The sequence below is a fragment of the Clinocottus analis genome, unplaced genomic scaffold (genome assembly GCF_023055335.1).
Source record: "Clinocottus analis isolate CAN_PGR_092001 unplaced genomic scaffold, fCliAna1.0.p SCAF_11, whole genome shotgun sequence".
NCBI classification, from domain to species: Eukaryota; Metazoa; Chordata; class Actinopteri; order Perciformes; family Cottidae; genus Clinocottus; species Clinocottus analis.
The window spans coordinates 11,027,762-11,054,483 of NW_027175832.1; the positions used below are offsets into that span (position 1 = coordinate 11,027,762).

At 42.4% G+C, this 26,722-nt stretch overlaps 1 protein-coding gene across 6 annotated transcripts; it reads right to left on the reverse strand.

Annotated features, from left to right (window-relative positions):
* Positions 1–2,428: 2,428 nt before the first annotated feature.
* On the reverse strand, positions 2,429–25,734 carry rnf31 (ring finger protein 31). 6 transcript variants are annotated; one of them, XM_068571022.1, is made up of 25 exons: positions 25,629–25,734; positions 25,399–25,537; positions 23,738–23,936; positions 22,966–23,112; positions 21,858–22,013; positions 21,024–21,080; positions 20,249–20,450; positions 19,555–19,735; positions 17,324–17,457; positions 16,856–17,028; positions 15,308–15,541; positions 15,037–15,210; positions 14,805–14,963; positions 14,520–14,705; positions 13,391–13,597; positions 13,105–13,278; positions 12,335–12,433; positions 11,406–11,495; positions 11,039–11,153; positions 10,315–10,427; positions 7,575–7,685; positions 5,955–6,003; positions 4,714–4,810; positions 3,012–3,177; positions 2,429–2,593 (listed from the first exon to the last, which is right to left on the reverse strand). In XM_068571022.1, the coding sequence occupies exons 2-25, from the start codon at positions 25,515–25,517 to the stop codon at positions 2,543–2,545; spliced, it is 3,393 nt and encodes a 1,130-aa protein (XP_068427123.1). In that variant the 5' UTR covers positions 25,518–25,537; positions 25,629–25,734; the 3' UTR covers positions 2,429–2,542. The 6 variants fall into 6 exon arrangements, with proteins under 6 accessions (XP_068427123.1, XP_068427124.1, XP_068427122.1 ...); XM_068571023.1 differs by having other exon boundaries at positions 25,441–25,733; XM_068571021.1 differs by having other exon boundaries at positions 25,399–25,733.
* Positions 25,735–26,722: the final 988 nt, after the last annotated feature.

Consider the following 26,722-nt stretch of genomic DNA (forward strand, 5'->3'; position numbering starts at 1 on the left):
GCGTGGTGAGACGAGACATTGATCTCTACACGGGACCCGGTCCAGACCAGGACTGGCTGCGATCCCTCCTGAGAGGGAGGGAGGGGGAGAGAGAGAGAGAGAGAGAGAGAGAGAGAGAGAGAGAGAGAGAGAGAGAGAGAGAGAGAGAGAGAGAGAGAGAGATGGGACAGTCAATAATCCCTTAAAACTACAGTAGTAGCCTTAATACTTCATCGTTCAAGCGAACCTTAAAGTGTGTGAGCTTTAGTGGCACCTCGTGGTGAGTTGCAGATTGCAGCCAACTGGACATCACTGCACTTACTCCTTCACAACCTGGTTATAGACATCTATTTTCTAGTAACATGTAATATCAGAACCAAATATATCTACACATGTTCATCATCACCACAAGCATTATGACAATGGAAAAATAAAGAGGCGTTTGGTTTATTCTTATTAAACACCCTTCAGTTGACCTTGATTCAGTGACTTACCACCCAGTAATAACAGCACCACCAGTGCTCCCCTTTCTTTTTTCCTTCACTGCTATATCACCATCATCATTCACCTAAACACTGGGTCGAGACCCACTGGTGGGTCAAATGAGTTTTATTAGGGTCGCTGATTTCATAGTCTTTTATATCAAATGTATATCTTAAGTACTCCTTTGAGACATGAGGGGCAATGAATGTTTGTATTGTTCTGATAATTGTAACCTGAATAATATTGAATCTAATATGTAAGGCTTGGCGTATATTCTGGTGGATTTATTGTCGTGGAAAGGAAAAGATAGACACAGTCCTTCAGCTTTCATTTATATTAGATAAATATTAAACATGTGACAAAGTGATTACAGCTCCTACGGCGTCACTGAAAGGTTATTAATGTCTGGAAGGCACGCATCATAACCCATCCCAGGCCTTTTATTGCTTTTACCTGCACTTCAATGGGCAAGTCTTCGGCCGTGCACCTGAGGACTTAGGCCACTTCCTGTCTCAGGATAGTCCCACGCCTGGATTCCCTTGGTTCTGAACCTCCGGTAACCTCTGTGAGCCTTCAATAGACCAGTTGATATCACACCGCAATGGCAATTTGACCTGTGGGTCCTCGGCTACTTCTGTATCATCTGCCTGCCTTTACCTGGAATATTTTTGTATCATCACTTCACCACAAATAAAAAAATAAGCCATAAACAGTGCACATGCAGAGCATTGGACTTTTTGGCCATCAATGTCGGCAGCTCCGTTATATCCTTCACTTGGACAGAGGTTGACCACATAACACTTTTTAATTAAATGTAGCTCACCATCACAAATCATCAACAGATACGTATTAAGTCAAACACGTGTGGTGTGGCCCCAAAGAGCATTTATTCTGAGTACAGTACCAACCACCTCATGCATGCATGCTGGAGGGGGCTCACACTTCTCATCTCTCACTTCCACCTCTCAAAATATTCAAAAAGAATGATGTGAAACAAGGCAAGCATATTTTCTTTCTTTTTTTTTTTTTTTTTTACATTTTCAGCCAGTGACAAACCCATTCAACACAAGTTCACCTTCACCCGAGTTAAACCCAAGCTTCATATTACCTGCACCCAATCAAATGATTTGCTTAGCAACAATAAATGCAAAGACAAGCATTATCTTCAAGCCCATTACGATACAACACATGTCAAGTTAAAACATGCACAATAAATAGTATTTAGATTGACACAGTAATTAAAACCAATGTGCAGTGAACACAAGCTTGTGGTTGGAGACCTGGGGCCTGTATCAAGGAGTGAGACCTGTGGGCTGTATCATGGAGTGAGACCTGTGGGCTGTATCATGGAGTGAGACCTGTGGTTTGTATCATGGAGTGAGACCTCGTGCCTGTACAAAGGAGTGAGACCTGTGGCCTGTATCCTGGAGTGAGACATGGGCCCTGTATCAAGGAGTGAGACCTGTGGCCTGTATCATGGAGTGAGACCTCATGCCTGTACAAAGGAGTGAGACCTGTGGCCTGTATCCTGGAGTGAGATATGTGGCCTGTATCAAGGAGTGAGACATGGGGCCTGTATCATGGAGTGAGATCTGTGGGTTGGTAAGCTGGTTCTCCGGAGTCACCACGCTGGTTCACTTTTAACCGGGGTGAGGGGGCATGGCGAGCTGAGACTTCAAGTAAGTGTACACTTTCTCAAACCCTTAACAGATCGTAATGTGTCATCTTTGTTATAGAGCATCTTTGACCTATTGATGTGGTTAAGAATATTTTCGTCATCTCTACCGTTTCAAGCTGCCTAAATCCTGGGGTTTCCTATTGCCTGCTCTTTTTTGTTGATGTTGAACTGATGTGATTGGCTTGGAATTAAAAAGCTACCTCATTACTGTGAAGGTGCTCAAAGACGGATTAAGATGAAACCTCTCAGAGGAAACCAACAGCATTCAAGCACTCAGAGCTTCAGCGGTCATTGGAACATAAGTTAACATTTACAGATCCAAAACTCAAAGGAAACTGTTGCCATTTCAGTGTCTTTGAGCTGAGTTGAAAGGTCAGCATGCAGGAAACAGGAAGTGATCCGTTACTTCTTGCGTGGCACCTTGTCGCCGAGCGGTACTTCATCCATCAGTTTCTGCAGAAGAACCGAAGGATGTCATGGTCACTGTATCAAATCTAAATATCATAGATTGAACAGAATGTAGTTCATACGGTGCAAGATATATTTAGTAAAGTTCCTGGAATCCACAACAATGGTAGTTTCATCTGGTCAAAACAATATATGAGCACTTAGGAACAAGATGCTGTCGGTAAAGCCGTATTCCAAGATGGCGAGGGCAAAATCTTTGAACTCAAGGCTTCATGACATCAGTCCACAAACCAACGGGTGACGTCACGATGACGATGTCTACTTCTTATATACCGCATGTGGTAGAGGAAAAAACAGGGGTTTCCCAATTTGTAAAGGATTCTCTGGATATTTATGGTTGTTAAGATATTTACGTAAAAGTGACACCGGCATGGCCCAACAACAACAACAACCCCACACTGACCTGGAGCAGCCGGCTGAAGTAGGTGAAGCCTTCCTCTCCGTCCCAGCGGCCGTCGTCCACCTTGTACCTCTTGCAGGCCAACAGCAGCTCATTGGAGCTGAAGAGGCGGGCGGGGTCGATGGAGTGGCTGTTAATCAAGCTCACAAGGTACTCCCGGTAGTGCTTCCTTTGACACCAGAATAACTCATGTTAGCAATCACACAGTTTCATGCTGATGCTGATGGTCTAACTCAGTCAGTACGAGATCCAGAGGTTCCTTGTATTCTTCTACAACCTCTTTTTAGTTTGGGCCATTCTATCTATTTATATTTGTTCAGTAGGGTAGGCTTGTCCCTCTTAGGGACAAGCCAGTCCTTTTGTCCATGTTCAGTCTATTGCTTACCTTAAAGTTGAGGCATGAAAACGGGAATCTCGTCACCTCAGTCCCCTTGCCTCGGAATCTACCTCCTCATTAACGGCAGCGTTGGCTACTAACTTTCCACCAGAGCGTTAGCTCGCTGGTTAACGTCGCGTTCTCTCCTGCTGTGTTCAATGACTCAATTCATCAAGCTGTAGCTAACGTTAGCTAAGTCCATGTCAACAGAGCTCCTGGGTAACTTAACTTAGATATACCATGAAATATTATATTACCCTGCACACGCGCTCCCTTGTGGCACGCGCATCTGTTCGCAGTTCACTGTACCCCCCACCCCCTCTAAAAAATCATCGAATCTACACGATTCACGTAGGTCACCTATTTTGGTTTCAAAATGGCGAATTTTGCCGAAAGATGAGGGATTTTCATGCCTGAAAGATATACCAGCAATTGATTAACTGTATACAAAAGCAATAAGTGCTTTTCATGTGTTCCAGTTCAGTTCAGTTTTTCTTCCTCAGTGAGAAAAGTCCTGTCTGTGTTGCTTGAACAAGTACACGGAACATCTTCTGATGTGTGGAAAGCTCTCCTCTTTGAGAGAAGAGTAAAGATCCAGAAGTGATACAGATGTTATGCTTCATGACATGATAACTGTGTTGTACTAAAAATACATTGTTTAAATCTCTACTTCTAGTAATGATGTGTCCATAGAAACTCCAGAACTTTTATATTGCAGTAAAAAATGTGACTGGAGCAACAAAAAAAAAAGAAAAAAAGAGAAAAAAAAAGAAAAAAGAAACTGCATGGGGTTCAGTGGGTTACACCCCATTTCACTCAAACTGCCTGGCCCATTCCGTTACCTTTACTGAAACCTTGATGTCTGAGGGTTGCTGGTCACGGTGGGAGGAGACTTGAGCCAGCTGCTCTTTGACAGCCACTTTCCTATTCTGTTGGATGTTTGGTTTGGAGGGATCGAACATTTGCAGTGTTTCCCAGTTACTGGCTGTAAATATTTAGGGACAACTCATCTCTATGTGAGAACTAATGTACTTGCTGCAACGCTTTGAGCGTGCTGTGTGTTCATCATGTAAACAGCTCAATTAGGACCAGCCGGTACAAACAGGGATCAGCTGCAACGCTGACGTAGCAAACCTGCTGGAAGTCATATTTACAAAAAAAAGCAAGTGGAGCGGTTTCGAAAAGTCTACAGAAAGCTGGTATTGCCGAGATCAAAGTTGGACCTTGGGGCGACTCATGGGCCTCAGAAACACACTGTACTGGAGCACGACAACATGCCTGCCTTGTTTGGACATACGATACAAATAATAGTGAATAAAGTCCTCTTACTCGCAGAGTCCTGCGTGTCCGGGTTGGGTCTGAGCACCGCAAGCAGAATCTGGCTGCTGGCCTCCCTCGTCCTTCTGCTCGACCACTCCACACAGACCTGCAAACAGAGAGAGAGAGATGAAGGCAAAGAAAGAAAGAGACAAGAACCAAAGGGGGAAATGAGAAGAGCAAGAATAAAGCGAAAGACTGACAAAGAGCAGACATTCATTATGTTTCTCATATTATGTCTCTAAAAGAAACTTGTGCTTAAAGGCTTGTGACCAATGGATTTCATGACTTTAAACCAAATTTCCGTGACCAAACATGTAGTGAAAACTGGGTATAAACATGAAAAAGTGATCAAAGGTAGTATTTAAACTAACAATGAGGGTTCCAAAGCAGTATACAATAAAGTATACCTTAAATGACACAAATGAGAGACAATAGTTTCATTAAAAGAATAAACATTTATAGAGATGGAGAGTCTGTATGTATGCCTGCTTATATTCTGAGCATCTTTCTTTTAAAAGCAAATTCATTATTTCAAACTCATTGTAAATGAACACATGAATATAACACATTTACATGACTTTTACAACACTTTTGCGATTTTATTTTTTTCACTGACTTTTTTAGGCCTGCAAATGACCATTTTAAAATTCCATGACTTTTTCAGGTTTCCTATGACCATAAGAACACTGTGTTTACCCAGGCCATGAATCCTAATGGTTAAAATAAATTATCTATTCATAAAACGAGTGATAAGCACCTATAAGGTCTGCCCATAGATTTTTATGGTCTGACCTAAAGCTGTGACTGTTTACAGTTGTAGTCAGTTCATCATGACACAGTAAAAGGAAATACATTGATTCTTTATTTGGGCATTTTAAATCTTCAATATGATAATGTCTACAAATAAAAGTCTGTTGGAACTGTGTGCCAGTCCATGGAACTCTCTTCTTATATCTCGAGAAGCGTCCATGGGATCTACTTCACACTCAGCGAGTGTACTGCTGATGAGCAGTAACGAGGTTGGTGAAACTTGGACACATATAATGATATACTGTATATGCTTAAGATTTACATTCACAAAGCTATCTATTAGAAGGACCTGTTCCTTTACATCGAGCGGTAGAAAGAGATTGAATGAAGAATAAAGAATAAAAAAATCTGGTTAGCTGAAAAAGTTAAGTTTGGTTTTGTCAAGCCAGCTAACGCAAAGAAAGTAAAGAGCAAAGAAACATGCTTGGCAGTACACCCACCTGTCTGTGTTCCAGGAGGTGGTTCAGTGTTGAAGGCCACTCCGTTATTCTGTCAGACAGAAAGAAGAGGAGAACACAGGAAGCTCATATTAGTTTACTATTGTGCAAAACAAAACAAGAGCAACATATAAAATATAACTTTTCACAAAACACATTACAGAAAACTAAAACTAAAAACTCAATACAAAGCAGAATAACATTTTGCAAAGACATTTAAACCAAAAACACAACAAAATAAACTAAACTTACTTGAAATATGGTTTTGTGAGATGTTGTTGTGTCTTCTGTTTTGTTGTTATTTTGACATTAGTTTAAATGTTTTTAGTTTTTGCTAAGTTGTCAATGCATTTTCTTAAATGCCATTGTGTTGTACGTACACAAAGTTTTCTGTTACACTGCAAAGTCTCAACAGCGTCCAACTACTTTGTTCTATTAGAAAGATGTATGCATGTATGCTATGGGGAAATATTCCAGTGTTTCCCCTAGGTTTACAGCTCATATATAACATCATTTTGTGGCTCCATCTGTGCTTTTATGGTGACAGAATAAAGAAAATTGCAATAACTTATGAGTAAACTCCATCAGACCTTTTTAAAAAAAAAAATTGCAATCACTTAGAACAATGTAAATAACGTTCTCTGTGTGCAAAAAATAACTAATATTTAGCTACTACTAAATAGCTCATTAACAATACAATAAGCTAATATTTTTTAGAAAAAAACAGAATGAGTTTAGATATGTGAGCCATCAGGTTGTATCAGTATTATTGGCTGCAGTGAGCTGTATTTGTAGAGGAAAGCACATCTTTCCTCTACAAATATGTTTTTAACGGGGTTGTAGATTTGATAAGGCTGCTCTCAGTTCAGGCTCCATGTTGATCTGAGATCTGCTTTCTGTTGTGAGAGACGGAACAGCAGAAAAAACTCACAGAGACTTCTGAAGATTGACTTTTGGCAAAAAGCCAAGAATCAGCGAGTCGCGCATGCGCAAGTTTAACCTGTTAATGGCGTAACTAAACATTTACCCGACAGTACAGGCATTTCTCCATGTATTTATTAATGACTTAGTTTTATATCCGTGTAGTTTTATGTCTGTGTACTTTGTACGTTTGTAATGTGTGAAGCCAGCAGCTCACTGTTGGCTACAAGACACGAGCACTTTGGCTCGTTTCACTTTCAGTTCAGAGAGCATCGTTCAGAGAGCTGCTCCGGTAATGGTAGGGGAAACACTGCATTCAATCAACCCATAATGCTGGGGGAAGGCTGTCAAAATTGGCCAAAAATGACGGTCTAAAAAACATGTGGGTTTTGTTTATTCATATATCTATTTTTGCACCTTACGTCCATGACAGTACGAGAGAAGCAGCACTGCACAGCCGAACCTTTGAAGGACGCACCATTACCGTTTATTCCTGCAGCTCCCTTTGGACGAGGATCATTTGATGGGAGAAGTTGAAAAGAGGAGTTCTCTTCTCGCATCACTACGAACCCCGAAATGACTTAGCACGTGGCAGGAGGGAGATCGCCCTGAACGCTTCCTACTTGCTGGTGGCAATATTGTACGTCTTTGTGTGTGTGTGTGTGCGTGTGTGTGTATGCGTGTGCGTGTGTGTGTGCGTACCTGCAGTAAAGCCTGCAGTCTGGAAGGTTCCCAGTCTCTCAGATAGAAGAGGCAGTCTCTGGGATGATGGGCGTGTAGTCCAGTCACACTGCACTCGTCCACTGCACATGTCTGTAGGACGACCAGAGAGGAGAAGTCAGATCAATCATCATTATGGTAACCTCAAACTGTGAAAAGTTCACTCGCTTTATCATTATTATTGTTATTTTTATTATTATTATTAATAATAATAATAATTAATAATAATAATACTAGGACTGGGCAAAGTTGAAAAAAATTTAATGATTAATCGCATGATTTTTCTGCGATTAATCGCATTATGCGCCAAATTCAATAATGAAGTAAAAAAGTACAAAAGCAATAAGTGTTTTTCATGTTTTCCAGTTCAGTTTAGTTTTAGTGAGAAAAGTCCAGCCTGTGTTGACTTTTGTGTTGGTATTTGCATTCATCTCGTGCATCTTATTTGTTTATTTTTCATGTTTGATTGACCTCACGCAGGCATGACGGGGAGAGCCTTAAGACGCCCAGGTCTGAACTACGCCGTGTGGGAGAGATTTAAAGCGATAAGCCCCTCCCAATGCAAAAAGAAAAAATAATAATGCAAAAAAACAACAACATGCAGTTAAGGCATGATCAAATAGTTAACGCTGTTAAAGGATTGTCAGATTAACGTTGCTTTAACGCGTTAATCTGCCCGGCCCTAATTAATACATTTTATTTGTATTTGTCAAGCGCTTGTCAAGCCTCAAAGTTCGCTTAGACCTTTTAGTAGTCCACTCCTAGTGGCAAAAGAGTTTCCGAAGTTTACCAATCCCTTACGCAGGAGTACGCTCTACGCTACAGTCTATGAATCATCCAACCAAAAACACAACCCATCCCAGTGTCTTATAACTAAAGCAGCTCACCGGTCTGGATCCACAAATGTCTAACTCTAGTCAAAGAGTTGCAGTTAGGTTGACAGTTTTTTTTTCATCGATTACTTTCAGGATGTAACGACAACTTAAAGTATCACAACATGTTTTTACATTTTCTTAGTTCCCACTCTGGGTTTAGAATAGTTTTTGGGATTAGACTATACTAAATGACCACTGTTGTTCATTATGGGGTTCCACAAGGTTCTTTGCTTGGACCAATTTTATTTACCTTATATATGCTTCCCTTAGGCAATATTATGCCGATGATACTCAAGTATATCTATCAATTAAGCCAGATGAAATCCACCAAGCATGTCCTAAAGACATAAAACCTGGATGACCTGCAACTTCCTGCTGCTGAACTCTGATAAGACCGAATTTATTTTACTCGGCCCAGAACACCTCAGAAATTAATTATCTAATGATATAGTTTCTCTGGATGGCACCACCACCGTAAGGAATCTTGGAGTCTTATTTGACCAGGATGTGTCCTTTAGTCTTATATATAAAATTAATTTCAAGGATTGACTTTTTTCATCGACATAATATTTCAAAAATCAGGCATATTCTGTCTAAAAACTGGCTTCTTGCCTTGCAGATTTTAAATCCTTCTCCTCACCTATAAAACCTTAACTGGTAATGCACCATTATATCTTAAAGAGCTCATAGTGCCATACTACCCCACAAGAGAGTTGCGTTCATTAAATGCAGGGTTACTTGTGGTTCCCAGAGTCTTAAAAAATAGGTTGAGGGCTAGAGCCTTCAGTTATCAAGCTCCTCTTCTGTGGAATAAGCTTTCACTTTCAGTCCAGGGGGAAGACACGGTCACCTCATTTAAGAGTAGACTTAAGACTTTCCTCTTTGACAGAGCTTGTAGTTCGAGCTGGCTCAGGTTAGCCCTGCTCCAGCCCCTAGAAATGCTGCTACAAGATTAGACTGCTGGGAGGCATCTTAGGATACGCCTCGTCTCCTCTTCTTCTTTCTCTCTTCTCCTTTCCTCTCTTTTTTTTCTCTCCTTCTGGATAAATTGTTGTCTTTCAATGCACATTACTAACTCTACTCCTTTCCGGGAGCCTCTGTGCTTCCTCGCCTCAAGTTTCCATGGACCGTGGCTGTCTGGAGCTGGTCCTGGACCCCGCCATGGATCATGTCTGTCTGGAACCGGTTCTTCTGATGCCTCTCCTTTCTACCTCTTCTGCTGACATGGACTGTAGCTATTTGGATCGTGGTCCATGCCTACTATTCATTATATCAATAATTTATGTCATATTCACGTAATGTGCTGTAACTCTGTTACATTACTTATTCTGGTCACATGACATCTATTACATCTGTCCATCCTGGGAGAGGGATCCTCCTCTGTTGCTCTACCTCAGGTTTCTTCCCTTTTTCTTTGTGAAAGGGTTTTTACTATCATCTACTTTTGGGGGAGTTTTTCCTGATCTGATGTGAGGTCCTGGGACGGGGATGTCTTGCATACAGATTGTAAAGCCCACCAAGGCAAATCTTGTATTTGTGACTTTGGGCTATACAAAATTAACTGAATTGAACTATTATTTGAGACTTCAATAAATTAATCAATACATCCATTTGATATTTTATGATAATCCATACAGGCAGAAAGTTATTCATCAAAGACATTGGGGGAACAACCTCTATATGGGGTGATTTAGGCATTCTCTCATGCTGGTGATTAATTGACCGAAACACAAAATATTATTTACTCGGTAGTAATAAACAGTTCTGTGTGGACCACGATGACGTCTAATGAAACACAAAACTTTCTCCGATACTATGTTGATATTTTCACCATGTGTCAGACTTACAGTGTGGAACGGGTTGTTGCAGCCGCTGCAGAACTGGTAACGACACTGAGAGCAGCAGAAGTGCATGCAGCCTCCTTTAGACAGCGCGTACTGAAAGCGACAGTTTGGACAGGCTGAGGAGAAGAGGACAGGATGGAGGGAGGAGGACAGGGAGGAGAAGAGGACACGATGGAGGAAGGAGAGAGAGGAGAAGAGGATGGAGGGAGGAAGGAGAACAGGGAGGAGGAAGGAGAAGGGGATAGGATGTAGGGAAGAGAGGAGGGTGGGAAGGGTGAGAAAGAGGTAAAACAGAGAGAGGAGGGATGCAATACAAATACGATGAGGAATACAGAGGAATTCACTGAATTGAATGTTTTTAACTATGGAAGCTAATTCCCACAGGAAAAGAGACCAAATTAGAGGAAAACTTAATTACGAGATGAAAAAGTCATGAAGACGGAATGAAAAGTTGACTAAACTGTGCATCTAAGCTTCCATACAAATCCCTGTGTGCAGGTCAAACTGCGGGCCAGCTGCCTCAGCAGTTTTCAAACGTTCAAGACATCATACAACCCTGCATTTCGATTTTGTGAGAGGTGGGCTGGAGGATGTACTATTGTCTGCTATTTCGTTTCACATGGATCACAAATCTATAAAAACGTGCACCCCAGGCTAAAACAGAGCAGTATGTTCCTGTCAGAAACTTGTGAGATAACAATAATCCTGCAGATATGAGTTTGCTTACTGATGCCGTTGTCTCTGAGGTATCCGGCCAGGCCCTGTCTCTGATACTCCGGATCGTTCTCCCTCTTCCAGGACTGGTACTGTTCACAGGACAGACCTGCATGCTGACATTCCCACTGCAGACACACAGACATGGTCACCACATGTCTTCCTCCTGGGCAAGGCAAAGCTCCAAAGAGAACTTTGTTAAATTGGTTCACTTTGAAAATTGGTTCACTTTATAAATTGTAACAATACTAAAACTATTTGGTGCAGTTCAGTTAACTTTTTGATGTTCAAAGTGTTTTTAACATGAAATAACTTTTGATTTGAATACACTGTTGTCCAGAATGATCAAAACCAACACGACAAAGACACATTATACTTACAGGCTTTTTACACTGAGCACAGAAACTGTTGCGACACTGAAAACAGGTGACTTTAAGCTGGTCTCCATCATAAATGAACCCATATGAACACTGAGGAGAGGAGAAGAAACAGCAGGAGAGAAAAGGAAACAGTACCAGAGGAGAGGAAACAGTATGAGTGGAGAGGAAATAAGAGGAGAGGAGAGGAAACAGGAGGAGAGGAGAAGAGAGGAAACAGGAGGAGAGGAGAAAAGAGGAAACAGTACGAGAGGAGAGGAAACAGAACGAGAGGAGAAGAGAGGAAATAGTACGAGAGGAGAAGAGAGGAAACAGTATGAGAGGAGATGTAACAGGAGGAGAGGGGAGGGGAAGGAGAGCATGAGAGGAAACAGGAGAAAAGGAGACAGTATAAAGTAGAATTATTATACAATATGAATACACAAAATTGTTACAAGTGTTGTTAGCAACATCATATGTGCAAACACTAATATTGTTTTTGAAATAATATGAACAACTTAAGGCCCGGGTAATTGTTTCCAGTATTTTATTGCCTTGTGATGATTCAGAACAATCGAGAAAATGTAATGGAGGAACAGTTATTCTTACATGAATTAAAAGCTACTTATTATACTATAAATATGAACTTGACTAAACTGATTCCACACTGGTGAAATAAAATAAGTCTCTGAGTCTGAGCGTACTTAACCTCGCCACATCATCTGATGTACTGACATTGCTGCTTTAAATACATTAAAACATTCTGACGCCAGTTCTAACACAAACAAAATTATAAATTTAAATAGGAAAATAGGTATAATATACCAATCTCTTTAAGCGCTGCTTGTGCTGGTCGTTGCACCACCACAAAAATAGATTTTATCGAACCTTTCAAAGTCTTAAAAATGTGACTTTTGGTTTCCAGAGCTAAGAGCGACTCCTTGTGTACTTACATGACAGCACCAGAGGAACTTGGGGTCCTTGATGAGAGCCTGCTCTGTCAACTTCTTGTGGAACAGCTCATAGACTTCTGGCTCCAGACACTCTCGCAGCTGAAGAATGTAAAACGACATTCTGCTATTTTAAAATCTCACATTTCTTCCTGATCTATATGTAGCAATAATACAGTTTGATGTACTATGCAAAGCATTTGCTGCTACAAAAAACAAAAACAAATAAGGACTGAAAATCCTCAACGGAATTGCGCCCGATGATAGCAACAGGAATTGGGCATTACATGCAACAACCATCTAAATATTTGATAAAGACATGGAGGTAAATGACATCACAGCACAAACAAGCCCAGAAGGAGTTGCAGTTGAGTGCAATGGTTCATGTGGCGAAATATAAATGTTGTCTTTGCACTAAGAATACAGGCAGTACAATAGAGAGCTACAGGTACTGAGCGACGAGGTGCAGAGGCATTCGTCCAAACTTCAGGCAAGAAATTTAAACGTGAGAGAGAAAATGTATGTGCAATGAAGCTCATTTGCATAGAATGAGGAAGATTTTGCACCAAAACGTCATTACCTAACTGAAATATATACAAATAGCACAGGAGAATTGAGATGCATCTGCAAAAGCCGTGTAATCCTTTTTGTGAACTTAGTGTACTTTTTGTGGAAACAGAATCTTTTATCGAGCCACTTCCTGGTGTGGCCAGGCAGCTTTGGTCTTTTTCTTAGCCTCCCTCATACATTCCTTGGTGCGTCTGCCCTCCTACCTGGATGTCCAGGGTGGAGAAGTAGCTGTTGAGGTGTTCAGGGTCGTTGATGTCAGGCTCCCAGCAGACTGGACACACCATGTCTCTGATGTGTTTGTCCCTAACCGCGATGGTGAAGTGCTGCTGGAAGCAACCGCAGCACACGGAGCACTGACAGGACGTCAGAGACTGCATCTGAAAGAGACAAGAAAGAGAGAGCGGGGGGGGCGAGAGAGAGCAGGGCATGACATGAGAGAGATGCTTCACCGCTGCAGAACTCATAGACATATTGTTGCCGCCTTGGTACCTTGCTGTGGGGGAAAACGGAGAGGCAGATGGGACACTCCTTAGCCAGCACTCGCTTGATGAACTCCCTGTCGTGGGACTCTCGCACAGCCTGCACTACGTCCTCCAGTGAGTAGGGGGCGCTGTGCTCCAGGAGCAGCGATAGCGCCAGCTCGCAGCGACCCCAGCTGGGGAGATCGTACACCGCGAGTAACCTCCGACATATGCGCTGGAGGAGAAGGAAGGAGTTATGGAGGAGAAGACCACGAGGCCAGACATAACATATCCAATCAGCTATCCCAGCTGTGGCCACTTAACAGTAGAAGATGCTGAAATTACAACCGGGACATTCAGCTGGACGACCGAATAATCACACAGAAGCATGGGATTGTGTTACCATTTAAAAAACATGTTTTTCTCTGGATTTCAAAATTGTTGGAAAAAATTGGTTGTGTAGGTACACAATTTAACAACATACATAATAAGTTTTGGTGGGGTTTTTTTTGCTCCATATTTAAGAAATGTATTTTGTGCAGATTAAGGCTGTTCAATAAGAGCAAAAGAAGAAAAAAAAATTGAATTTCTTAAAAAATCCATGGAATCTATATCCCATATGTTCCAAGTGTCCGCAAGTGTTACCAATGTTAGTCATTTTTCTCTATTTACATTTTAAAACCTCTACTAACAGCCTGTCTGTCCTCTCATTATTGCTCTGTGTTCAGACGGCCTGCAGTTCAGGTTTCATTTCAGTTTTTGTCATGGGAATGTTGGTCTTAGTCAATCATGGAGTGCAGAATAATATTAAAAAATATATTTCTCGTTTGAGCAAACGATTTATTTAAGTGAGACATAAATGAAATATCACAATTTTAAGCTTTGTTTTGGTCGTTTTTACTGAAGCGATCTGTGTTTAAGCACTGTCGTAAAGATGGAAATCTAACGTTAATGGCCGTTTTCACAGCTTTTAGCTTGAAAAAAAGGTGTCATTTCGGCCACTCTTGAAAGAAAACATGCTTTTAAATCAATCCGGAAATTATTTTTTTAATTCAGAAGATAAATGTGTAGAAGTTACCATTACATAAGAAGGAAAGATGATCAACTAAGAATGGTGACTGGACACGGGCCTGGCGAATATGCTGGCATGGTCTCACCTGTTTGTCAGGGTGATGGATGTCCACGGCAGGCTCAGGCTTGTCACTCCAAATGTGCTTGTGGAAGGGCTCCAGCAGTGGTCTCTGCAGCAGGGCCAGGGCCCCTCTCACCTCACCGCCGCTCTGCCTCAACACCTCGTGGGAGCGGGCCTCGTCGCTGAAGCCCAGCACACACAGCTCCTTCACCTGAGAGGAGCAGAACAGAATAAAAAACAATCACCCCATCTCTAGAATGAAAGGGAGACAGACGTAATGTTGTCGTGAATCTGGAAACGTGGCCGAGACCTTGGCGAGTCTGTCCCTCAGAGCTTGCCTGGCGGCTCGCTCGGTGGCGCCCCCTGCTGTCAGCCAGGCCTGCTTGGCCTCTGCCCTGGACAGCTGGACCGCACGCACGGTTTCCGCCTCTTTCCCGGCATCCTTGGCCGGAGCTTCACACGACCTGCTCTGTGTTAGAGAGAGGTCAATCGCTACCAGAGGAACAGAAAGCCTGTGATTGTACAACAAGAAGCATACTGACTGTGTTCTGGTCACAGACGGACTGAAGGGGAGAGGCTGCCACCAGAGTACTGATCTGGTCCAACAGCAGAGGAAGCTCCGTCTTTAACCACTTGCAAGGCAGGATGATGCTGTCCCCTGCTACCGCCCTGCTGGTGTACACCTCCTCTGGACTCACTCCTTTCTTCTCCCCATCCTGACACAGATAGACAAAAAGGACAGACACAGTAAAATAAAGACACTACATAGAGTCTAGATCCCAGGGTGATGGACAGGTGATGAAGGTGACTTGCTCTGATCAGCTGAATGAGCTTCAGTCCCTCCTCCTTCATCAGCCTCTGCCTCCAGGAGTCCAGGTCTTCGGGGGCGGGCTCTTTGGGTTTGATTGGCAGCGCGGGGACCCGTCTGACCGGAGAGGGAGGACGAAGCCTCGCGGGCAGGGGGGCGGGCTCCGGACGAGCCAGGTCACACATCTCACACACCGTGGCAGGAGAGTAGTTCAGATAGGTGCAGAACTGACACACCCACTGGGCAGAGAGACAGAGACAAAGACAGAGAGAGAAAGAGAGAGAGAGAGAGAGAGAGAGAGAGAGAGAGAGAGAGAGAGAGAGACACACACACACACAGAGAGGTAAAGATAGATAGAGAGGCAGAGAGGCAGATAGAGGCAGAGAGAGACAGAAAGACACAGGGAGAGGAAGAGAGGCAGAGAGAGGCAGCGAGAGAGACACACACAGAAAGACACAGAGAAAGAGAGAGAGAGAGAGAGACATAGAGACACAAAGAGAGAGAGAGACACTTAGTATATGGAACAGTATTTTGTGTTAACTGCACACCACAGTCAAAAAACAGTAATGAGCGTGATTATGAGTCAGAGGCAGCGGAAGAATACAAACAAATTACAATAAACTCAGAGTAAAAATCAGCTCGGGTCGTCTCTTCCAGTCAAAAGATCGGTGATACAACCCCCGCCTCCTCCTCTCCCCATGTTGAACTCCAAATTGCTCCCGAACAGGTTGTGTTGAAGTGCTTCGAGAGGTCAGAAGACTAGAAGGACGCGATATACATGCAAGTCCATTTCCCATCTTGGATGACAAAAAAATTACATTGACACACATGCTGGCTTTATATAAATGTGTTATTGTGATACAGATCAAATTGTTTTCTGTTAATTAGTGTACGACAAAGCCTACGCAATCCACAATAAAAGCCCTTGGATGAATATAATGTGTCTCATTTGTTCTCGTGCTTGCAGTAAGGAAGAAATTCAAAACACTTGTTGGACTTGGCTGGCGGATGAAATCTAAGTGTAAAACACAAGACCAGTGAAGGTATAATGCCACGGAAACACTGAATTTAACTCTAAATGTTTAAACATAACAAACATGGTTTAATAACTTAAATGCTTTATGTGCTAAGCTAAATGCTAACTTTTTCACAATGTCATCTTACTCTTGGGTGGGTCGCATGCTAATAGTTGCTCATTGCACTGAACATACAGAGCTGAGGTACTAAACTGAAGTATAGTATAATAATATCTATATCTATTTATATCTATATCTATATATATATACATATATATATATATAGATATATCTATATCTATATATAGATATATCTGTATATATATATATATATATATATATATATATATATATATATATATATATATATATCATTATGTCTATTATTAACAATCAAGAACATAAAACAGTATGAAAAAGAGATATCAATATTGTAAATCACGGCACAGCCTTAACATTATTTAGACGTCATATCCCCCGCGCCTACCTAAGACCGAGCTTGGTGAGCATCACACACACACACACACACACACTGACCTGGCTGTCAGGGTCACCGGGCATGCCCAGTACTGGTGCTGGTGGTCTGGGAGGGGTAATGGGTGGGTGTGACGGGGTTACTGGGGGTCGTGTGGCCAGACGAGGTCGATCACACACGTTGCACAGAATACTGCTGGCTGCGTTCACCATGGTGCAGCTCTTACACTTCCACTCTGAGAACACTCACGCACATGCACACACAGTCAGTTTATTCTATTCACATTATCATCAGTAACAATCATGTCCTCAACCTAAAAGTACAGAGGCTGCAGTGGCCATTGTCAAGAGTCATATATATATATTCAGAAACTGTATTTGCGTCACTTAATCTAGTAGTAGTATAATTATTTCCTTTTATTGCAGTTTGGATGTTACTGATGAAACTAGAAAGTAGTAGAATAAAGGAGGTGGATGTGGATGCTTGACTGGTTGGGAAAGCTGTGGGAAGCATTATAATGCAGCACAGACCAGTGATGGTGGCGGGCTGAGATTCATCTGCTTTAGAGCCGGTCAGCTCCAGCCGAGGCCGCTCACACTCCTCACACAGCACATCCTGGAGGGAGTTGACTTTGGTGCAGTGGAGGCAACGCCAGGTGGAAGAACTGACACAGGGAAAGTGGGGACATTTATACAAGACTGAATATACTGCATATCCAAACACAAACATTTTGTTCACACGTTTATCATAGTCACACTGGCACTCAGTTCCAACACTTTGACTTACACGGCATCGCAACTACGACTAGACCTTGCTGTGATCAGCATTAACATCGACCATATTTCTGACTAGCCATGTTTATTTATTGCTATGTACATGTTAGAGCTGGGCAGATTACCGTGTTAATTTAGCGTTAATCTGGCAATCCTTTCACGGCGTTAACTATTTGATCATGCATTAACTGCATGTTTGTTTTTTTTGCATTCGGAGTGGCCTATCGCTTTAAATCTCTCCCAGACAGCGTAGTTCAAACCTGGGCGCCTTACAGCTCTAAGATTAACGCCATAGCTGCAATACGGCGACACTGCTTTTACTTTGAAGGCAATTTATGGAGGTGCGCGCGCCCGCGCTTACTTAGCCTCCCGACAGGCAGTGTTAATGAATTGAGCCTGGCGTGAAAGCACATATTGTTATGTAGCTTCTGTTCTCAACGAGCATCGAGTGCTGCAACAAGCAGCTTCGCCCCACAGGCGGGCAGTTGACCGACCTGCCGGTCCAAATTGAAAGTTAATTGCGCATGCGCAAAGCTCCTGACCCCGCGGTCTGATCCACTATGGCAGTGCACTTTAAGTCATGATCACTTATGGATCTTAACTCTTCTCTCAAAGAGAAAATCGCAATTAATCGCATTTTTTTTAAAATTTCATTGCTCTTAACATGAAAAAGTGGAGAGAGAGAATTAGAGAAGCAGAGAGTGAGAGATTATTTTAATTACTCATTGTTTTATTGATAATGTTGTTATTTTTATCATCTGTATGAGTTGTATACTTCTATGTTTTTCTGATGTGTTTTGATGCTTTGGCAATATTGTTGCTGCAACATTCATGCCAATAAGAAAGAGAGAGAGAGAGAGAGATATGAACATAGCAGTCAGGCTTCGTAGGTCCTGTCTGTGGCAGTGGGGTGAGGTTGCGCTCAGCTGTGGATGGGGCGGAGCGAGGGAGTGGTTCAGGGAACAGGTGCGAGGTATGAGAGGTAATTAGCCTCAGCTGTGCCTAATCTCTGTCTTGTCTCTCCCCATTATAAGCAGTAGTAGCGGCTGTGAGAGGGGAGAGCTGGACGCAGCGTCGACACGCCAGGACACGCCAGATCATTGAGAGCTCTTGGAGCTGACATCGAGGGCCCTCAGAGTGAGGGCACCCAAAAAAAAGAGACATTGTAAATCAAGCTGGTACTGCGTCGCCCTCCTTTTGTGCCTGTCGGACTCACCGTGTAATGCAGGCACGTTACACTGTCGTTTGATGCGGTGTGTATTATGTCAGCTAGATCCCCCGTCCTCCACAACACTAACAGACTACACACAGTAGCATCCATTTAGCTGTGGCTGCAGTAAGTTTGTTCATTGTGGTGTTTCTGTCTGAAGTCATTCGTTCATGTCTGACTATGACGAGGGGGCGCAGAGTTAGCATCAGCTGTGTGTTTGGCCATCGAGTGTTATTTCAGACTGGATAGCTATGATGATAGCTCAGTTCACAATGACAAATGGCACACACCACTTTGGTCTTGTCAAGGGAACCACGTCTTGTCATTCATTTTGCCTTGTCGTGCTCACCATTCATTCATTTCAAAACGTAACGTTAGCCTGCTTCCAAGCTCAAACGGCATGCCTATTGTTTTGCTTCTAGTTGAGCTTCAGCCGGCGTTGAAAAATTAAAATGTGTTAACGCCGTAAATACAATTGACGGTGTTAAAATTGGTTTGCGTTAGCAAAGCGCTAGTTTGACAGCACTAATTTAAAATTACTTCCTTTAGGTGTAAATCAGCAACTTTCATTTAATAGTCTCCATTTCTTGCCTAAATAAATATAATTTAAGGATTAACTTCCAGTCGGATCTGCACCAAACCACAGATGTGAAAAAGGGCAGCTGAGCAGCAATGCTGACCTAGACCTGCGGAGAACCTTTAGTTCAGGTCAAATATTCAGAACCATCACTGGCTGTAGACCAGTGAGTTTAGAGTATTCCCATTTTACATTTAATACCTTTGACTCCTCTTGTTCTGGGATGATGTTGACGAGGACGATGATGACAAGACTGCCGTTCGCTTGTGGTTGGCCCGTTCTGGGTAGGAGTGGTACAGCCTGTCACATTCTGAGCAGAGCCCCTGGAGGCAGGTGAGGCAGTGGGCAGAGATGCGGAATATCCCACAGATAGCGCAGTTCTCTGAAACAGAGAGAACAATTTGCAGAACCAAACACTGTTGCATCATTATAAAGTTGCGCTGTCAAATCACAAAATTATATCTTTACATTTCTAGTACACTGTACACATAGTACAATGTGTCAACTTTATGTCTACACTAAGGCTGGGTTGCACCAACAAGGATTAACTCTTAAACTAGGTTCAAACCAGGTTTGTCTTTTAATCCAGTTGCACCACGCCCCCCTAGGTGTTAAAGCTCCTCGCAGGATGCCGACTGGTCCTAGATTGCAGGACGCAAGTGCATTATTTGAAGCCTGACAAGACAGATTTCGGTGCAATTTGTAATTTAGCGATTCTCGACTGATCTGCGAAAACCTAGCTGCCACACAAGGTAGTGCTGGACTGAGGTGGACCCTCAACTGTAGCATGAGTGGAACCACTTGTGCATCCACGCACATAAACACAAACAAGCCTAAATAAAAACATAGCTAACCAAGATAGTCGATGGAGTAGTAGTGTGTTTTCTCTCGTCACCTGGGTGCTTGTTTGAGGAGGTGGGTAAAACCTGAATGGACCTTAGACTTTGGTGGTTGGAAAACAGGGACTGGCCACGACCGCTGTCCCTGGAGGAGTGATGGTGGAGGGGGAAGGCCAGAGACTTGGTCTGGCCTCCTGAGTTGCAAGCGGGAGTGGGGGAGAAGTGGCAGATCACAGCGTCAGTGTTGAGACCCACATCCTAAGAGGAGAGAAGAGAGGGATGGAAGCTGACTTCAAAAGAATCGGCACTACGTGTCATCGGTAACTACACAAAAAGAAACAGCTCTGTTCAGTGTGATTTAACACTATTTCCAACATTTCACCATACACATTGGCTTTTTTCTGACAATTATAAGCGTGAAATTATATTTTCACGGCTGTGGGACAGAGCTTGGTCACCTGCGTATACACAACACAAACCTTTACTTTAATATGAATGTAACATACTAATCAGTGTTAGACATTATTGGGTGTGCCCTGTGGTACTGGGAAGGAATCTGATCCCTCAGATCCACAGTGGTATCTTCTACAGCTAAAAATGAGTGGTAGATAAATACATAATGAATAAAGAAGAAATAATTTGGTCTGAAGAAACACGTCCGGACTTTGGTTTTCTTTGTGAAATCTTGGACATAATGTATCTATGATAAGTGTAAGTACAACATTCCTGGTTGGATTTTCCTGCCTATGTTATTCAGTATTGATTCATTCCATAATCCAATCTATGCAAACGTATAACATGTAAATATGATGGTAATATGAAGGACTCTACCTTATGTCTCAGTGTGGGAATGATTCTCTCGTAGAACTCCGGGTGGGGATGAGCCTCCTGGGATCAGACCAAATACGTTAGCATGAATACTTCGACCTCAAAGTCAAGTTGCTGCACTTTGCATAAGCCTTGGAATAAAGTAGCTGATGGCTCCAAAATCCACAGAAAGATGCAGATCAATCATTTTTCCCCAAGAAAACCAATCAAGTGTAAAGGCTGATTTATACTCGGGTTTTACGCAGAGACGCAAGCACGCAAGACACGCATGGCCGACCTTGCGTGATCAAATCGGCCATTTTGCGTGCGTCACTCCAAATTTCTGACTATCCATCAAAGCTACGCGAGCCGTACGCAGCCCGGAAGGCTGTGATTGGTCCACTAACCACATCCTTTCCGAGTCTCGTATTTCTGGTTTCATAGCATAATACCGCCATTTTTAAAAGCCGCAGCAGAAACACGAACGATGGATTCCGTTGAAGAACGTTTGGCTGAAGCGGTCCGAAAATATGAGCACTATATCAGCTCCAGCTCCACCAACTCGTTTTGACTCCTAATCCCCATCGTTTAGTGAGTGTCTGGACAACAAGACTGGGTATATAAACAAACCATCGATTTCCACGACTTCCACGCCCAAAGAGGGCATGGGATAGTCGACTCTAAGCGGTCGTTGCGCCACCTACTGTTCTGGAAAACGCAGGGGAACTAAAAATCAAAACGAGTCTGTAAATCGGACTGCGTGGCCAGCCGTAGTTGGAGTTGCAAGAGTATAATTCAGCCTTAAGAACTTAGTACCCCCCCCCCCCCCCCCTCACACACACACACACACACACACACCTTAATAAGCATTTCAAGCTCCATCCTCAGACTCATCACTTCTAATGTTACCGCAGCAACGCAGCCCACATCAGGATCCGTGACATCATCAGGGAAGCTGAGCCCGTCTGGCTGCTGATTGGAGTAGCCATAGAGACAGAGCACTGCTCGTCCTCCCTGGGTGCGGAAAGAACAAGAGGGGTGGAATGTGAGCCCAACTTCTTTTTGGTTTCACTTTCCCATACCGTTAAGCATGAAGGTGGACCGGCACCCCTGGCTTAAAAGCTAACGTATGGATGCATTTTGTTTCTTCTTCCTCCACCTAACTCTGAAAGGGTAAAGACAATCACAAAGTAGATTGCAAATTCCGAAAACCTCCGGTTGTAAAAAGTGCCTTAGCTGCATTCTCTCTTCTGACCACCAGGGGGCAACTTCTCTGGTTGTATAGAAGTCTATATAAATGACTCCACTTCTCTCTTGACGTATTCCCTCAGTAAACATTGTAAACATGAGTGTATGTCTTAATCTCTAGTTTCAAGTCTTCTTCAATACAGCATGATGTTCATTTAGTAAATGATGGTCATTTAGAGTCAAACAGACAATACGGCAAGGGATGCTTTAGCAGACGAAATGCCACATTCTGGGCTTCCACAAACTAATGAGTGACCACGCCACCACGACTACATCCACTTCTTTTATACAGTTTGTGGGATTGACTCCCTTCTAGAGCCAGCATCAAGTGGTCATGTGAAGAGCCTTTTGGCACTTCCATTGTTGGCTTCATTTCTCATCACTGTAGAAAAGGACATATTTGGGACCAGATCAGGGCAGGACCAGGATGAGGTCCGGACTTATTGAGGCCAGGTTCAACATCTGAACCATGAGCACTCAGTGCCCAATGGAAGAGTCACTGAGAACAATGACCAAGCTTATACACAGGAGGTAGAACCTTCTGAACATGTATGAACACAGGAAGTAAAACCATCTGAACACGTCTCTGCCAACTTTCGTCATTTACTACTGTCAGTCAGTTATTATAGTAGACAAGCAACTGGTAGACCTTTTGTTGCCAGTTCTTTTGATGCCTGGTGCATTTCCACAGAGCATTTACTCTACTTTATATTGTTACCTGAATGGCATCAACAGTGGCCCTGAACACTGGGTTGTTGTGTTTCACGGTCCTCCAGTACTTTGGCCTGTTGGGATTTGTCAAATTACAGCCATACTTTTCTAGGATGTTCAACGCTGTAGACAAGCGCTGGAGAGATGCGAGGGTCTAAGGAAGAAACACAGGACGTTTGTCCACAAGTTAAAACTTTGTAGGGTTCAAGTTCATAGAGTAGAAACATGCCAAATTCTCCGCCACACCCACAATTGTTTTGGCTTCTTATTAATCTCCTAAAGTGTTACATGAAATATGTGAGATAAAAGCAATAACCTTAATAATCTGATCATAGACAACAATTACATAACATTTGGAAAAATTAAGAAACTCAATTGAATGTTATTGTCTACATAGTCCTGTATTTGCTTTAGTAGATCTGCACTCTGGATTTGAATTAAAATATATCAACTAAATGTCCTGAAATAATGCAAAAAAAATCAACTTTAAAAAAAAGAAAACTTTTGTTGCACCCAACAACTTAGCAGAACCTCCAACTTCAAACTTAAATATAGAAATAAACAACATTAGTTCAGTCCTGGTTGTTCCACAACGGCCATACTTTCGCTTTTCAGCCTCCTGAGTCGAATATCTCAAAATGGCATTAATCGGCGGACCAACTCATCATTCTACTCTTGCCCACACTCCCAATCTCAACCTTGGTCTCTCCGTCTGGGTGGATGTTGTACAGGTATTTCCAGGTTTTGGATATTGTCTGTGTACCTGCTCTCTTTCTCACCTCCTTCCGGTTGCCGCCGAAGCTGTTTTCTATCACCATGGTCTCTGCGGTGATGTGGCAGTATTTGGAGCAGGGCGGCAAGGGCAGATTAGCCATAGCCATCACCCCCACCCGCACCTCCACCACCCTGCCGCCGGAGTACAGACACACTTCAGCACGACTCCGCACCTCCAGCAACTGCTCCGACAGAGATGGCATTCTACGCACACACACAGTCAGTGATTGACCACATGTATGCATCTACAGTGAGTCACACACATATAGATTGTGTTATCTAAGGCTACATCTACATTAATACGTTTTAAAACCAAAACGATCTCCAAGCTGTCAAACTGTCACTTCGCATCATGTGATCGGGGCGTGACGAATCAGGGAAGGACACTTCATGACTGCTAAGACCCAATCAACACCAACGAACGCAGGCTTCTACGGCATCGTTTCCAAACTCCTCCATTTACTCCCGTTCATGCTGGGATGTAACCTGGAGTCTTTAAACAAATCCGTCTACATCATCGTTTCCAAACTTCTCCGTTTCCGGTGCTCTAAAACTCTGGCATAGTGAGGACGCTCAGTTTGAATGTGGCAAAAGATAATTGTGTTCAAAAGAAAGGTAGCAGAGTGGACACGGCCTAAATGTCAGAGAAATTAGATATCTCACATCAGCATACCGATGTGCTCACAATAACAGTGACATGCGAACGTTTAGCAGGTTTAATATGCATGTTGTCTTTGTAGCACTTCTTAAATTACAGCTAAACACATTTTTTTCTTAGTCATTCAGGTTGTTTGGTCATAAAACAAACTAATTGAGAATTTGACCTCATTATGGCTCCAGAGAAAATGCTAAAGGCCAATATTTCACAACATTTCTTTGAAACTGGTCCCGTGTTGAGAAAGACAGCTGAAGAGGGGTCTGCCACACAGGTTGCAATTGTCATCATACCAGGCAACTTCACACCATCAATGTACAGTCACGAAAAGTTATTGTTTTTGCCACGGACAGCCTCAGATTGTAATCATAAGTGTCTGACAACACCGTGGAAAGAACCCTACACAGACATACATTTTTGTAAGTAATAATATTTTTTTATATGCAGCAACAAAATGATCAACATATAACTATATGTTGATCATTTTGTTGGGCAATTTTATGTCTTTATTAATAGTGTCATGTGTTTAAACTGAGAAGCGTGTTGAATAGATGAGCCTGGTCGACCCAGTCCCTTGAGTCAGCATCAGCCCAATATCGGTATCTGTGCATCCCTACATGAAATGTGTTGATTCATAATAAAGTGCATTAGCCTGTAATACAGCATGTATATGTCCAGGTATCATCTGTGCCTGAGCGTGACCGATTTAATGCCAAGACGGAAAGGGTACTGGTTCGTTCCTTCTTTTTCTTTAACGAAATCTCAAGATGATTTTATTTTTTTTTAAATCTTAGTCATAATTCCAATGCCGGACTTGGACCAAAAGTCCCTGCTACCAAACCCGCACGCGCATCGCGTTGCCACGACTCGCGGTCATTAAAGAGCCGTTGTGAAGTGACGTGGAGCCGCCTCCTCCTAGCCTTGAAAACGCGTAACGGTTAGCCTTAAAATGTGTCGCCTCACAAAGCGACGCAGCGCTCCGCACGAGGCTCGTGAACACGCGACGCTCACCGGATATCGATGGTGACAGCGGTCGGTTGCGTTGTGGCCCACCTCTGGTCTGCGGGAACGTGACGGTGAAATCCTGGTGCCGCTCTGCGCGGGTTCTCCTTTGGGCGCGCTGATTTCATTCACACCCAGCGACTGCGAGCTACGGCGGATAACAAGGACGTCATGTACGGCGGTCAGCGTTGCGGTTGTAACGTGTCGGCCCGTCTATGAAATGGACTGCGTCCACAAACCGGCAGTGAAGAATGTCCAGTGTATATCGTCCGGTGTATATCGTCCGTACATGTGTGAGGAGTACCCCGGTGGTGTGACACCGGGCTCTCCACTCGAGCTGGGGCAAAACACGGTCGCAGCGTGGGTGACGTCACGCATTAGTTTCTTAACAAAACAAAAAAACCTTTTAAATCAATTTTAGCTTGTTTATATATATATATATATATATATATATATATATATATATATATATATATATATATATATATATATATATATATATATATATATATACACATACATACACACATATATATATATATATATATATATATATATATATATATATATATATATATATATATATATATATATATATATGTTGTTTCAGACACGTGTGTCCATATAGCAACAAACAGAACAACAATATATAAAATGCAATATACTACAATACAATTACACAGGTATAATCATTAGTTAAAAAAGTCAAGATAACTACTTGTCGAAGATTTGCGTAGTAGTTATCGTGAACATTTTTATATTTGATTGTTTTAGATATTGTTTACTGATATCTTTATTTATATTTGGATTTTAAATGAAAGAAGAAAAAAAATTGTTCAATCAAAAATTACATTTTATTTTAATTCAATTTTGTATAGCTCAAAAAGTACAAATCACAAATGGACCTCAGAGGGCTTTTACACTCTTTACACATACAACACCCTCTGTCTCGGATCCTCACATCAGTACAGGACAAACTCTCTTACCGCGAGAATATTGTAGTAGTTTAATCTTTAACAATGTATAATTGTATAAACTAAAGTCTTTAAAACTTGTCTTTGTAAACTCTTATTCTGAAAAGTAACTAGCGGAGTATTGGCCTATACTTTACTAATGTGTGTGCATATAGTTCAATGTACCACATTTGTAATCTAAATCAAATTACCAACACTGTGAGGGCCCACGCACATACACACACAAAAACACACAAAAAAGTAGGTCACATGAACACATTTATTTGTCTTGCACATTAGTAGATGAATCAAAAGTCCCTATCATTCACTATCATTATATTGTCTACCAATAATGCAACTGACTAATCAGCACACAGTCT